At 44.9% G+C, this 15,672-nt stretch overlaps 2 protein-coding genes across 2 annotated transcripts in view; one reads left to right on the forward strand and one right to left on the reverse strand.

Moving 5' to 3' along the window:
• Window positions 1-2,223: 2,223 nt before the first annotated feature.
• LOC128717931 (UDP-glucose:glycoprotein glucosyltransferase) lies at window positions 2,224-9,270 on the reverse strand. Its single transcript, XM_053811606.1, has 7 exons — window positions 9,204-9,270; window positions 6,988-7,281; window positions 4,838-6,921; window positions 4,015-4,763; window positions 3,830-3,950; window positions 2,331-3,762; window positions 2,224-2,258 (listed from the first exon to the last, which is right to left on the reverse strand). The coding sequence occupies exons 1-7, from the start codon at window positions 9,268-9,270 to the stop codon at window positions 2,224-2,226; spliced, it is 4,782 nt and encodes a 1,593-aa protein (XP_053667581.1).
• Window positions 9,271-9,896: 626 nt separating this feature from the next.
• LOC128719379 (glypican-6) overlaps window positions 9,897-15,672 on the forward strand; it is a 54,929-nt gene continuing 49,153 nt past the window's right edge. The window contains exon 1 of the mRNA XM_053813004.1: window positions 9,897-10,230. Within this exon, the coding sequence (XP_053668979.1) occupies window positions 9,897-10,230 (334 nt within the window). The remainder of the gene's footprint in view (window positions 10,231-15,672) is intronic.

A 15,672-nucleotide genomic window follows, 5' to 3' on the forward strand; every position in this document is an offset into this window, starting at 1 on the left:
TGGATAGTGCTTTAAACGCGTTACTGCAGAAGTGTTATTCCGGACCTAATTCATTTGAGGATCTAGCCACCAGAAACAATACAATGTCACGATTATAGTTAGTAACAGGACACAGAATGTAAACAAATTTGTAACAGGATTGTTCAACTTCATTCATAAATTGTAAAAAAAAAACATTTTGTAAAATAAAGTAATATCATAGTGCTAGTAAAGACAATTTTTCTTCAAACCCCATCAATATCATTTCCTTATCGAACGAAATAGATTTCAATTTATCCTTATCAGCTCTTTGATGAATTATATTAATATTTGCAATTTATTATAATTTTAAAACATAGATTTACGTTTCCATAAATATCCAATGGATGTATTTACGTCATGCATGAATTTCATCAATCCGTTGCATGTTTAAGTGTTTTATTGTTATTTATTTATTATTTTATTTATTTTATTATTGTTATTTTATTTTATTTAAGTGTTAAATTTTATTCGTTGCATTTAAGTGCAACGACAAAACCGAACCGAATTCGCTTTAACGCACGCACACTAACGGAAGCTGTTGTTATCAGTAACGAGTGTTTCATGTAACAAGCTCATACGGGATTGCTGTGTTGGACGATATTTAGATTACAAATCGTGCCCAACAATACGAAGGCGGCGTAAAACATTGCATTAATCCTTCTGCGTTACACAGTAGCATTCGTAGGAAGCAGTTAGCCGGTTGTACGCCACAGAATGCAGCCCTAGACGGCCAGCTGACCGTAACCGAGACGTTGTTGGTTAAAAGTACAATTTAAACAACAAAATCATGGATAAGAACGGAAGGTTATTAAAGTTGATAAGACTATCGCGGAGACAGCATCAAGCAAAAGTCCGATTGACCTAATCGCCTTTAACAATTTCCGTAATTTGTTGCTGTGTGCATTTCATGCATGCTTGGTAAGCTGGATTACATCAAACCACGAAAGCTACGGGCCTCCAGCCGCAAGTTAAGCAAATTCGACCGCATCAGTTCGCAAAACAAAGTGTTTCTGTACCAACCCACACAAAGCGGTGAAAGATCGCTCAATACCAACCTGGCGAGCGTTGTTCATCGGTAGCGTTCATTTGAGGAAGTGCATCGAGCAATGCAAACACAACCGTAAGCGGTAATACACCATTTCATCCCTTCACCGAGGGTGGTGTGTGATCTACCTGCTAGCCCAAAAAAGGAGCCTACGGTCTGCTTACCCACGGTTAAAGCGAAGAGAAATGTTGCTAAAAATGTACGCCAAAGTGGACGATCGGAAAGCGACCGGTGACACTCAAAGGCAGAACAACTGGCTCGCATGGATTGGTGCAGCATTTTTGCTGGAACCAAAACACAGCAACATTATGCCTTGTTTGGACGTTAGGTAAGTTCTGTAAAAACCGGCATTAAGCAATACTGATCGTATATGGCGGATCGTAAACGTTTCATTCTGCGTGTTTATCGCTTTTTTCAGCAGAAGAAATGAATGCTCCATTTGTCAGCATAACATTATCGGCACACAGCGGCTGGAAACACTGTGTGGCCATACGTTCCATCGGCATTGTTTGATGGTGTGGATGCGCACGTACGCCTTCTGCCCTGACTGTCCCCGAAGGATGTAGCTTATTAAGCGTGATTTGCCACCCTGCGCCGTAACGAACGCGACGTTTAAGCCATTGTGACGACGGCAACGAGAGATTAATGATTGGCAAACGGAGTGTACACGAGTGGACATAACGCTTCCTCCTGCTTGCTATCCGTGACATCAAGTAGCCTTTCGTTATAAATGTTTACATTAAGTTTCTTTCTTCGTCGACTTGCTTTCTACGTACCGCGAAGTATTATACTCTGCTTATTATTACTTTTTGGTTTGCTCGTTTGAAGTAACAATAAACATAACTTCATAACAAATTCAAAACAGTAAAACTACTGCAAGATCAACGATCCTCAGTGGAAGGACTACCAAAATACTATAAACAAAATTCAATGATTTGTTGTGTATCTGAATAATAAGCAAGAAAATTGAAGAAAAAAAAGATTATTTGTTCACCCCTTTTTTATTCCATAAAACATTTTCCTAGCTCATCCTTTCCTCACACAGGACAGACACACAAAATGCATACGAAATCGTTTGCATACCTTCTCTTGCTTTGGCGATCGATCGGATTGATCGTTCAGCTCATCAAAAACAGCATCCGAAGCACCGTACGCAATCACAGCTCGGTGTGTTGCGATTTCGCATTAGATTCTTTATCGAAGAAAACGAAACAAGCGTTGTTAATAATGTGTGTAAGTGTGTTTAACCCAAAATGAGACTTACCTTCGGTGGAATGTACATTGCCGGGATCGCGTCCCATTGCAGCGGCCTCCTCATGTTCGCTATCGTCAGCCTTCGCCTGCAGTCGTTTAATTTCCGCATCGTATTCCTTCCACTCCGGCACGATGCGCTGCGCTGCCGTCAGTTTCGCTTCCTTCGTTAGCGGATTGTTGCAGAGATCGATCGTTTTGGCGTACTGCAACGTATCGCTGCTGCACCACGTTTCGCACCATAGCCACTCCTGCGGGAGCGATTTTATTGCCACCTGGTGGATCATATTGTTCGGCAGATCCTGATCCAGATTGGACAAACTGTTCGGGTCCTGACTGAGCGCTTGATACTGGCCCCGGATACGATCACCGGCCGCAATTTTGCGGAACCGCTTCAAATCCACCACATACAGCGCGGAAATGTGATATTTGCGCCCCTGCAAGTGGTTCTTCCAGTAGCCCTGCTTCCAAAACCGGAACCCTTCCATCTCCTGCCGTGAATCACAGAACGGTGTGTAACCGTACGGCGCACCACCGAGCTCGAAATCGTTCAACTCCTTCATATCTGCCCGGACGATCTGATCCGCATCGACGAATATGATCTTTTTCACATCGAGCGGAAACAGAACGTCCAAGAACAGGATTTTGTAGCCCCAGATGATGCGTTGCTTTTCCGTCTGCTGATGTAACCACCGGGGCCACTTGTACTGTACCAGCTCATACTGGAACCCGTACTCCGCTGCCATATGGGGCAAGAAATCGATAAACTGTGGCGAAAGATAATTCTTCAGGAACCAAAATTTGACCGGCGTTTTGGTGTGTTTAAGCAGCGACAGCATCATAATGCGCAACAGTCTCTCATACAGATGCCCCGAAGCGACGGAGAAAATGTTCAACACTTCCGTTTCACCCGTACCGGTACTGCCGGCACTATCGCCACCCGTGCCTACGATGGAACTGATCGAATCCCAAATTCCACCACCACCGGCACCATCCTTTTCGTCCCCTAGCAAATCGACACCGGCCATGCCCGGTTTCTTCGTGACGCGTAATTTCAGCACGTGCGATCGTAGCGAACTAATGATGACGCGTGTGCTTTCCGCCGTGTGCACCGTGTTTGGCCCATCCGCACTAGTAATGTCGTAAATATCGGCGCTCTTTCCATGCCGGAGCTTCAAAATCCATGCGCCTGGATTGGCTTTTAGCTGGAAGTAACCCAAATTGGCCATCACGATCGTATCGACGATGATCGGACGATCTTCGGTGCCGAGCGTGATCTGCAAACCGCGCGGCGGTGAACCGGTGGTACTGTCGAAGCAGTGACCTTCCAGTAGAAGATACTCCAACTCGTACTCTGAGTGGACTGGACCGTTTATTTCCGACAGCTTAATGTTGTCCAGATCGTACACCGAGCGCACAACTTCTACTAGCCAGTTTTCAGGCACCTATCAAAAAAGCGTACAGAACATCAAACTGAGAAAACTTTTCATTTGTGAGGAAGATGGCACTTACATTGAGGCTTTGCGTTAGTAAAGGATTTGCGGGTAATCCCACGAACTTGGCTGAAGGTCCTGCCGATAGTCTACCATCTTTGGTGAAGTGCAGTTCCGGCTCAACAACGAAGCGATAGAACCTTAAACAAAATTCAAAACATCATTAAATGATCGGAGAAGTTTAAAATAAATAACGTAACGTACGTTTTAACAGGCATATCGCTGTGTTTATCGATGGCACAGAAGAAAATCTTCATCTGACAGTTAACAACATCCCTCAGTAGCAGTAACAGCGAGGAGAGCTTTTGCGCGCCCCGTGATGCCGGATCCAGCACGGCTACGATTTCAAAGAACGGCTGATCGGTACGCTTCGGTGGCAGTTTCACCACCGTATGACTGTCTTGAATCTCTGTCGGGATTGTGTAGCGTGATTTCGATTGTTGCCGTGGTACTAAGATCGAAACAAGCTTCATTATTGTATCGCTCGTGATGGCCGGTGCATCGTCCGCTTCGGATAGTGAAGCTAACTTCATTGCGGTCCGTATCTTGTCCGTGTACTGGAGTGCATTGAAACTTTCCAGCAAACCAAAATCTTCCGTATCGAAGAATTCATCCGCATCGAACACCCCCAGCAAACGTCCGTTTGCCATCACCGTTCCGGCCGATGCTTTCAGCTTCAGTACACGCTGACAGTACACGCGAAGCATTTTGAGATGCATTTGGGTGGCAGGCAGAAATCCTATCACTGAGTCCGGAACCGACGAAGCAACGTTGCCCGGATCGGATTTATACGATTCGAACAGTTTCATTACAACATCGTACGATTCGTCCGCTTCCAGCGTGTTGATTGTGGCCCATACCAGCGCGTTGAGATCCTTTTTCAATTCCGAACGCACTGCATCTTTTCCGTCCACGTTAGGGATAAACGCAATCCGCGTACCGGAAGATGATTTCTGAAAGAACAAAACAGAAACAAGAAAGTTTTATCATTTAACCCGTACGTCATTGGATCGAAGAAAGATCATACCATGAACTTGAGTGCATTTTTCAGCTGCTTTCTTGCTGCCGCTTCATGCAAATCGCCAACAACCCACACCGTCAGGAAATGTACCCTATAGCCGAGGAACTTTTGGAAGGTGGATTTGCCACCGAAATATTTTAAATTTTTCATCAGCGTCGCCGTAAGATCAGGATTCGATAGTTGTCCCAGAGCAGTTATATCTTCCAGATCCGGATGCGCTCGCCCAGACATGTCGATAAAATGTGGCTCATCCTGGGATAGGACGCGCTGATTCAAACGTGGCATCACGTGCGGCTGCTTCATCAAGTAATCGATTACGGGTTCTCCTTCGTGCAAATCACCCATATAGACGGCTTTCTGTAGCGTTGGCGTCTGTTGCATGATTTCCGTAAGAATTGTTTCCTCAAACTCATCGCTCGTAAGTGCCGTTTGGGGTAGGAGCACCCCGTTCAGCAGGGCCTGCGGAACCGTTTTCAAGCCAAGTCGATCGATAAATTCCTGCGCCAATTGGCGCCCGTAATCGAAATCCGAATCTTCACCCAGAATTTCATCGATTTCTTCCAGTTTTAGTCGGTTAAACTTTTTCTTCAACACCTGCCGTACGTCAGCGTACCGGATAACCTTCTGGTCGGCGGTTGCCGCATACAGATCGGTCAAAAAACCGAGCGCTTCGGTGGCTGATTTCTTCTGCTGGACGTAGTTAAATCCACACGTCAGTGCCCGATAATCTTCACCCTCACCGGTCTGGAACACCAAACCAATCCGAACCGGTGCCATATGAACGACAAAGCTTTCGGCCAGTTTCACAATATCTCTACCAGCACTATCGCCCTCTACAGGATCGACGATCAGCACCAAGTTGAACAGATTCTTACGAATGTTTCGCAACATACCGGGGAACGTCGGACGAAGCAAGTCCTTCAAGCTTCCCGGCCACCGTCGATATTGTGCATCGTTTTCCAAATCGTTTATCCACGTTATCGCCGAGTCGCGGATGTCGATAGCGAACTCCTTCGAACTGGAAGATAAATCCAGTCCAAGCAGTGGCGTTGCACTTCCGCCACGGATGTTAATCCGATTCAACCCTTCCAGCACGCGCATCTCCGAACGCAACGTATCTAGCAACGTGACCGTGTCGATCGTTTCCGCATCGAAAAACAACCCATTCAGAAAGAGGGCCGAATCCGGCGGCTGAAGGTTCAGGTTGCGCCCAAACACTTCGATGTTATGTCGCATCTCCTTCTTGAACTCTTCCGGTACCGTTTGCGTGAGCAACGACTTGGCCTGGGTGGGGAAGTTCTGTGCGGTGAATTGCAGCATCTGCAGCGCTTCATCGCCTTGCATTTCAGCAATCCGTTTAGCCGCCTGCAGACCTAGCTCCTGAAATTCCCACGCCTTCAGCGGTGCTATTTCTTCGTGCTTCTCCAGCAAAGCATTCCGGAACCGATCTAACGGATGGCTCAGATGGGGAAAACGTTTCTTCAGCTGGGCAAAATCGAATCCTTCGACTTCGGCTTCGAGTTCATCGGTTGAATCCGCACCGTCCGCGGTCGTCGTTGAGTCCTGTGCTCGGGGCGAATCATCCTGGCTCTTGTATTCGGTTGATTTTAGATGTAGCTCAACGCCGTACCCGGAAAGGCGTACTTTCCGGGATGAAACCTTTCTCACGTAGTGCCGCAACACGTACCGTACCGTACCGCGTTCCGTTTCTACTTTAATTGCGTCATGAAACTCCTTAAACTCTCGCGTTCCAACCTCACCGTACAGCACCACGGTCAAGGAATTGTTTTCCGACCCGGGATAGATATGATCGATGGCAAACGTTTCGACGGTGGACGAATCTTTCGCACCCGCCCGTAAGATGCTCGTTAAATCGCTCACTTCACATGCCACCTTTCCGTTTACGTTGGCAAATATTGTCGTCTCGCAGTCTCCCTTTGCCAGTACCTCGGTGGCCACCTGCAGATGGGCCTGCACCTTCGGCGAGAAGCTGTGCAGCGAAAGGGCCAACTTTAGCAGACCGATTTGACCGTCGCCGAGAATTTCTGATGCCAGTGCGATGGATTTTTGGTACCTTTTTTCTTCCGTTTCTGATAGAATTTGAAATGGAAAATACTCATTATCAGTTGGCCATTCTTTATCAACCGAACACTTACCTAAGTGGTACAAGCCGCCGGGAACTTTATTTAGCAGATCCACGTAATCCCAGAACGAGTTGGCACTTTCCTCATCGATGAATTCGGCTATCTCTAGCTGCACCGGTGTGATTCCCCATTTGGCCGATAGCTGCGTGGTGATGGGATGGCTTTTCGGTTCGCCATGCACGAATACAACACCAAACAGGCACAGGAAGCCCACCGTTACGATTGGCACAAAATGGGTCAAGGAAACCGTGCGCATCGTGAACGGCATCGTACCAACAAAAAGCGTGTAAGTAAATAGCCGCACACCTATGCGGATGCCCACGTATTCTATTCTTCCGCTCTTCCTGTCGCTGCCTTGTCTTCCCTAACCTAACCCTGTGCACCGTGTCGCACTGCAACGGCAACCACGTAACCACTTTATTGATTATTTCGTGCACATACTGATAAAAGGGATGACCGCGAAACAAAGCACCAAAACTGTTATTTGCTACCCGGAGGAAAAGTAATGAAAATGCACTTTATCACACTGCCGCGAGTATTATTCGCTTTGTTTCGTTCCGGCAAACGAAGATTCCATTTCAAGATTGTTTTGACACATCAGCCGAATCCTTCCACATGCGCAAAACGGCAGGTGAGTACATTAATTTTTCCAACATGTCCGACATGTTTCTACGTTGATTGGAGTATGTGAAATAGGATTTGTTTTGTTCTTTTTTTCATTTTAATGATGTTTGTACTGATTTTTCTACCTCATAGCACTCATGGAAAAGCACTTTATATGTTGTGTTTTAATTAACTAATATTTGTATATGCTTTTATGTTGTACTTAATACCTTAATTCATTCGAAGATTCTCATCTTGCTCAAAATACTTCTCATATAACTTTAAATTTAAGCAAATGACACATAAAAATAAAATAGAAAATATTTTTAAAAAGCATCGCTGTGTTGTTGCTGTTGCAACACCAATAAACGGGCCTTAACTCAACATATTCTCTCAGTAGCACGCCGAGAGACGGAGAGAATCTCCAACGCGGTCTGTAGCAAAGCAAACAGCAAAGCACAGCATTGAAACCGTCGAAACCCCATTTCACTTAAACTAATCGAAGTGTGCGGACGTGCATCCCGGTCGTCGTGGTCGGTCGTACCATCGGAACGAACGTACGCGTTTAGGTCGCACGTTTTGGTGTATTTAATTTACAACCTGTATGTTAAATTCGTTAACCATTTCAACTTTAAGCTTGCCACCGAGTTTACAACAAAAAATATACTGTGGAAAAGTAAAGCGCGATTTATTTACAAAATCGTTTTACCACCCTGTGCCGACAGTGCCCAAGTTTTTCTGTTTCTTGCCAATACCAAACAAACCGTTGCAAAGAGGTTTTCGAAATTAATAGGCAACGGCAACAATTTATATTCGGTCGTAAAGTGAACATAAGCGCAAAACCGCAACCAGAATCGTCTGCAACTGGGGGTCCCCATTCATTGATTGGGAAGCAATCGAAAATCCATTCCATCCCAGTGTTGCGGATGCGGCAAGTGCGCGAAAGAAACAGGAAGTGGTTCGAGCGACGCACGTGAAAGAGTTGGCCGACGACATTCTTCGCTATAAATCGTACTCCCGCGAGACATACAGATCCTCCTACCCAGCTGCTACCCTCCCCCGCGCATTCCCCATCCTTCGTTTGCTTACTTTTTCCCCTGCGCGAAAAAGAATCGACGAGAGGGCAACATACGGCAACAACGGCAAGAGAGCGAGAGAGAGCGAGAGTTGGTGCTCATCAGAGAAAATATTTGCAAGGTGTACTTCGCCGGAAAAAGTCAGAGCACGAATACACAAAGAAACAAACGCTAGCGGCAACGTCGACGGCGGCGGCGTCGTCGATGTGTGTGTGAGTGAGTGTGTGTGTGTTTTTTTTTAATCGATCAGAAAGATAAACCGCGAGACAAACCAACTTTCGGCCCAGCACGGTAGACACCAGAGCCTGCCTGAGAAATCAAACCGTGTGTGTGCTCGAACGTAGCTGCATTCGCGTGTATCAACAGCCGTTATGTGTGTGCGTTGGTGCGCTAATGCCGATGTGTGTATGCGCGTGTTGGTGAGCAAAAATACATAGCCCAAACACCATCAACGAAGGCGGGCAAGGCAGCATTAAGGTGAAAAGTTCGTGCACCTACCGGTGTCTTTCAAATGCCGCTACGATAACAACCCTTTTCTGCGGATAGTACAGTTGTTGACGGGGATGACGGTTGAGCCCATTCCCTGACCGACGCTGATGTCGTGGTTTAATGCCATCAGTTCTGTGCGCTAGCAAAGACAGGCGTAGCGCAGGAAAAGAAAAGCCACCAGTTTTCCTGCACGTCGCATTATTCGGACACGGAAGCTAATAGGCGGTGTGTGCCCTGTCAACGCTTTTCGTTTTCAGCAAAGAAGGTCATACTGCTCCATAACGCTGTACGGAAAAAAACGGAAATGCGGTACTGGCTGTGATATACGGCCACGAGAAGCAATTTAGAACAGATTCCACAGAGTGTGTGTCATAGATTGCTGCGATTCCACCGGCAATATTTACACCTGAGGTGCAGAAACACCTCAGCAAGCGTGGAAAGAAGTGAGCTGGTTTTAATGTGTCGTTAGATATGAGAATTCCCTGATATCCACATCCCAACAGTGTGCATGCTGTAACAGTGAATAATAGTGTTAGCTTTTGTGTGTTAAATCCTCTACCCCCAATTGAAAGCTGTTGGCTTCTCGGTGATACTTCAACGTTGTTTTTGATTAGTGTTGATGGTTTCGTTTGAAGCTACAAGTGCCGTTGTTGGTCTGTGCTGATTGTGTGTGTGTGTGTGGGTGTGTGCCGTGCAAAATATACGCGCAGTGTACGCCTTTCTATCTGCGTCCAATTAATGTCCAGCGCATCAATGCCATCAAAGCAAACCCGCACTAGGAAGACGGGGGCGACAACCCAGCGAAGACGGACAATGAAAAAGATAATGGTCACCGGTGCACCGCTAGCCGGGTTAGTCACCAACTTGTTGCTTTCGGTCGTGTGTCTCTCCGGTGACTTATCGGGTGTGGGCATGGTCAGCGCCAGCGCCATACCGACGGCATCCTTTCCGTCCAACGGCAACGGAGTTGCCAACAGTGCCACGCTGGCCGACGTTGGTCACCGACGCGCGTCCTGCGTTGCGGTCCATCCGATCCTGAAACAGCGCGGCGTCGACCCAATCGACATGCCAATCGACCCAATACCAGGTGAGAGTGCTGAACATACACTAATTCTTCCATCATCTTCCGTAGGTACACTACCGCGTGCGACCCAGGTAATACTGGAAGAACGGGTGCAACACACATTCTAAATGTCAACTCGTTGGGCCACAAACATTGAGGTTGCGATACCGCTCTGACGATCGTGTTTCACGTTTATCTTATCAAAGACTCGCCGGGAACTCGAGAGAATATTGCGCCATATCCATGAACACACACACGCTTTCTTGAGCACGTTGAGGACATTGCATACCGGCGACATGAGCGCTATAGAACCGGTTAACAACGAACAGCGGACTTTCGTTGACATTTTCATTGATGACACACAACTGAGCTGTGTTTGTGGGTGACGGTGACGGCACTTGCATTTGGACCGGGTAGAAGCAGACCCCGAAGAGTCGTGTTTCACAATTATTGATGCGCACAAACAGTGCCAGAGTCGGAGGCCTGGAGGCCAGCCGAACGGTGAAGGTAGATACCGGCCGTCGAACGATGCTCACGTTCTTCTCGGGACCAGAGCCACTAGCCTTGTCCAATTGCCCAATTGTCGTCGTTGCTAGTGTCTCCTTCTGCTTACGTCCCCCCCCCCTCACAAGTGCTTTTCGTCAATGCGTGTCACGTACCGGCGAGCCGGTACAGGGGGTGACGTTGCATTAATTCTCTTGGTATCACCACGGGTGATTTATGTTACTCGGCGAATTGCGCGTACTTGCGCACACGGTTCGCCGAAGACCTGCCCGAAATCATTCGATATTCCGCAGAAGCTTGCCGTGTAAATTTGTACGTCAATTTGAACGTTTTCCATCATTAACGTTTTGTGGAACTAACGAAGTGCTCACGCAAAATCATAAACCATCGACACAACCGGCCCGGTTGAGACAACGGGGGCGCGGGTTTTCGCGTTCCGTGTGCTGAATACATGTGCTCGACAAGCCCTGAGGTCATTAGAACTGCTGCTCATTCAGGTGGCACTGAAAGCTTCTGTCCGGGGGACTCTTTTTTTTTTGTTTTGTCAAGTACAAAATTAACATTTCTGCCAGATCAAAAGATGTACGCGGCCTGGCTCTTTTTTATCCCTTGAACATCAGTTGCTGTCTCTCTTTGGGGCATCGCTCATTAGAATACATCGCGAAGGACACGCGAGACGAAAAATCCCCGCAAAATGTCACAAGAACTAAATGACTTGGCCAGCAGCTATTTGCTCAGTCGAGTGAATCGGTTCAGCTGACATATTCTGCTAGGGGATGATATATATATTGGGTAAGCTTTCTGCATTTCACATTTTAAGGGGTATGGTGATGTACGTCTACGTAGCAACTTGGCCGTACCTTACAGATTCCCTTTGAAAAAAAAAAACTGTGAATACTGACGCTTGTTTGTTGGGCTATGCTCAGGTACGTAATGAACTCGATTAACTATTAATCGCAGGCAAATGGCCTATTGCCGATGGCGTTGAGAGTGTAGTCCTTTCTGTCTGTAATTTAAAACTTCACTAACCGGCCCGAGAATAAATTGTGGTACATAATTTTGCCAGTTTTTTTTTTCTTCCTCCAATCAACCAGATTGAATCTTTTTGCGGTTATTCAGCTCAACGATGGTAGGAATCAACACAAGATTATGGTTTATTGTATCAGCTTTCCTCTTTTTTTATTATATCTTAATTTTGTAAATTATTTGCCCAAATTGGTGTGCAATATTTGATCCCTCTTCTACTGCGGACGATTAGTTACAATGGTTTTTGCTTTTTGTCTTTGGACCGGTATCTAAATTCATAAACACGACTTTGTCCAACTGACCCGGACGCTTCCGAAAGCTAAAGTATCTATTTTCTTTTGGGTCGATCGAGATTTTTCGAAATGTCAAACGATCCGTTAAAATGTGTTATTTCTGGGAAGCCCCTAAAGCGCAACCTCCCTCCGGTTAGAACGCACTGTTATTTGGCAAAACCGATTATTCGATGGGCATGGAAGTGAAACTTGATATCAACGGGGGAGTGGGGGGAATGGTTACACGGTACGCGGACAAAGTTACGCAGGGCTAGAGCCGGTAAGCAAAAATCGATTGCCACTTGATCGGGTTGGGTGTGCCCCCGTGCCGAATGACTTAGCAAAGGATCCAACGCCGGTCGGGAACTGTCGAAAATGGAGATGGACAAATGACTGACGGTCGAGAATTTGTCGGGCTGGAAAAATGTCGAATAAGTCGTGTTAAACGTTTAGCTACACTTCATTTACGCCCATGGTCTATGACTAATTTCTATTCAATGCGAGTGTGTTTTTCGTTGTCGTGAGATCGTGAGACAGCTCACGAAGGCAAGAAGGTTTTACATATGAAAAATACATTTTCTTGAAATGCTCGATATCTTTTCAATTTAGATAAATGTTTTCCATACTTTTCTCTCCATCGAGTCTTACTTGCTGTCATTATGTACAATACATTCATAAGTTTAATTGATTTTGTAACAATTTTAAATTGTCTATAACAAGTATTTAATTGCACGCACACGAAAAGACACAAACACAGAGCATTTAATGCTGTTGAAGTATTTGGACAATCTTTGGAACCAGAACAAAAGGGATCGGATTAGACGTAATTTGTAAAACTTCCTAATAAAAAGGTAAAAACAAAACTCATCTAAACCATCATCTCCCTCTTGAAATCTTTCCTCCAACGGATACAAATCAATTTGTGAACTTTTGGAGCGTTCTGTACAAAACATGAAACAATTACTGTAAAGCACATTGTCATCATCATCATTATTCTGAGCCGATCGCCTCAATGGTGGCCGGCAATGGGTCGGATGGATTAGCTGGGCAATTTAATGGGCACTTTTGCTGTGCGCTTGAAAGCTTTTAAATTTGTTGCAAGAAAATTTAAAATCCATTAATTGTACCCGAAATTAAGGCTCTTCATTTGAGTCCTTTCATGATTTGTGTTCTGTGAGCCGATGCCGATGCCATGGTACACAACTGTTCAGTCAAACATAATGACATTTTTTTTCTGGTTCGAACCTAATCCTGGGATGAATTTCTCCCAACCTTTGTTATCAGTGTATGGTATGAATGGTGGTGCATTTGTTTCTTTTGATGCTTTTCGAAAGAATGCCAATCTTTTAGTAAGTCACGCGTAAAAGCTATCCTCAAGGAATCACATGTTGGCCTAGGTTTTAGAGTTCTTTCTTTAAAAAAAGATGTTCGACGTAAAAGTGATGGGAATATTTGAATGAAAGATGCTGAAGGGTGTCGTATACTCTGTTGGTCTAAATAATCGGTGATTTTCAGGATTTTGTGATAAGGCCATTTTTATATAGATATCTATAAATGTATCGCAGAATAAAATTACGTATGTTTAATATGTCGTTTTCCAGCGGTAAAAATAAATTTGGCCGCTAAAATCCGGTACGTTGCGTAGCTTTCTGACGACAACCTGCTGATCGATGCACATCATTGAGGCCACAGGGTTAGAGTTAGAACAAAGTCAATTAATTTATCCTTAATCTTTGCTAGATTTCCTTTCATTGTATGCAGATTACAATAAATTAGGCTTATCAAGAAATTTTTTGAAGTAATGAAAAAAAATCATTTTCAATCCATTACATCTTGGGAGTACGAAATCTTAATCCAAATGCCTTGAAACTTTAAAGTCCTTCTAGAAAAGACTTCCATTCCAAATGGAGGGTTAGTACTTTATTTTTATTTAACCATCTTCAGAACACGAGATATCTGTGGAACAAACATTTAATTTTTCCATATAAATGTTTTACTCTTTCTTTATTTTCTTCGAATTTTGTTCAAAAATATATTGTAAAGCTTGTCTGTTTTGTAAAATTTATGTATATTATTATAAAGTTTTATGTAATTCTCTATGCTATTAATGTAGATTTTTGAAAATTCATTGTTCATGTTCATTTTTCTCAACTGAATTTTCCCGATCTGTTGACACTAGGAAACACTACATAAACGGCCAAAACTAACCCCATAAATGTTCCTGGCACTAAACGCGCTCTTAAATTATAGTCGTTAAATCCCATTAAAGCCAGATAGCTGGGCCATTTAGTTTATAACAAAAAGTGTTTTTGCGTATGAAATGTTATACGCTGCGATGTAATGAACTAATACCTCGTCAATAAAACGTTCAGAGTGTACTACCCCCTTCAAACACTCGCAAACAAGCGTGGTATAATGTATAGTTGCATACTATTTGTCTTTCAAAGGATGCACATCAGCGACTATTCGCATGCACACGACAATCCACCATAACACTTCCGCGTGGCGAACATCAAACGATTTGTTCTACAGTACCAGCCATCAGCCGCTTGTTATTTGTGTACTTTTCTGCCGTCTGGTGTGCTTTCTCCGTTTCCACACTGCCTGCATCCGGTTGATCAAAGTGATAAAATGTTTTACTACTTTTGACGCAAAGGGATCCGTCTCGGCCAAGCGTTTCCCTTTTTGTTCCATTGCGGACTTTGGGTATGTGTATGTGTGTGTGTGTATGTAGGAAGGAATTAACTTTGTACCTTACCACCTAACCTTCTCCAGCAACTCCCCCTCGGGCCGTTGTATTGGTAGCTAAAAATAATAATTAAGAGATTTACCACTTCATCTGTGTGAATCTTCAATCGTGTCGAGACGTGTTTTCTCCAAACGGACCAACCAACACTCGGACGGGACTTTGTCCCTTTCATTGTCTGTTGGTTCTCGTGTGTGTGTGTGTTTTTTTCCTTTTTGATTCTTTAAAAATTCTTACCATTCACAATAAAAAAAAACCTCCCGAACCACAACTGCAGCATAAACGCGTTAAAAAAGCATATAACCGAATGGGATGGAAGATGTTCAGACACAGGCATACTTTTCACTGGCCAGTGGACGCTGGCAAACCTCAAAAGGTATGCCTCCTACTTGCCTGGCCGTATGCGATCTCGTTCGCGTTGGTAATGATTTTCGATATTCCCTTTCCCTGCGCAAACGGACGGCCGAACCTGGACGGCGAGAAAAGATAGAAAAACGGTACGGTTGCCCCCATCATCCCACCACCACCCGGTAAAGTGGTTTGCCTTTCCTTTTCCTCCTTTATCTGCCTTTTCCCTTCATCTCGTTCTTATCCATTATGTGTTGCAGAAGAAGAAAGGAATAGAAATAAAAACATACGCTTCTTTCTTCGGCCCATTCTCGAGTGATTTGAACAGCTAAAGTTAAGGCGCCTTCTTCAAAACTCCCGATAGTTCCCTTTTGGGTCAGCATCAATTGGCCCATTGGTGATGGTGATGGTGTCGACAAAAAAAAGGTGGCCACTGAAGGTTGTCCGGCGGAGGTGGCCGAACGGGGAAAAGGGCAAAAGAACGCCGTGTGTAGGTGCTGTTGTTGAGAAACATAATAATCACAGTATAAAACTCCTTGAAACATTTCACATTCGGCGACCTAATCTAAA

The sequence above is a fragment of the Anopheles marshallii genome, chromosome 2 (genome assembly GCF_943734725.1).
Source record: "Anopheles marshallii chromosome 2, idAnoMarsDA_429_01, whole genome shotgun sequence".
Lineage (NCBI taxonomy): Eukaryota > Metazoa > Arthropoda > Insecta > Diptera > Culicidae > Anopheles > Anopheles marshallii.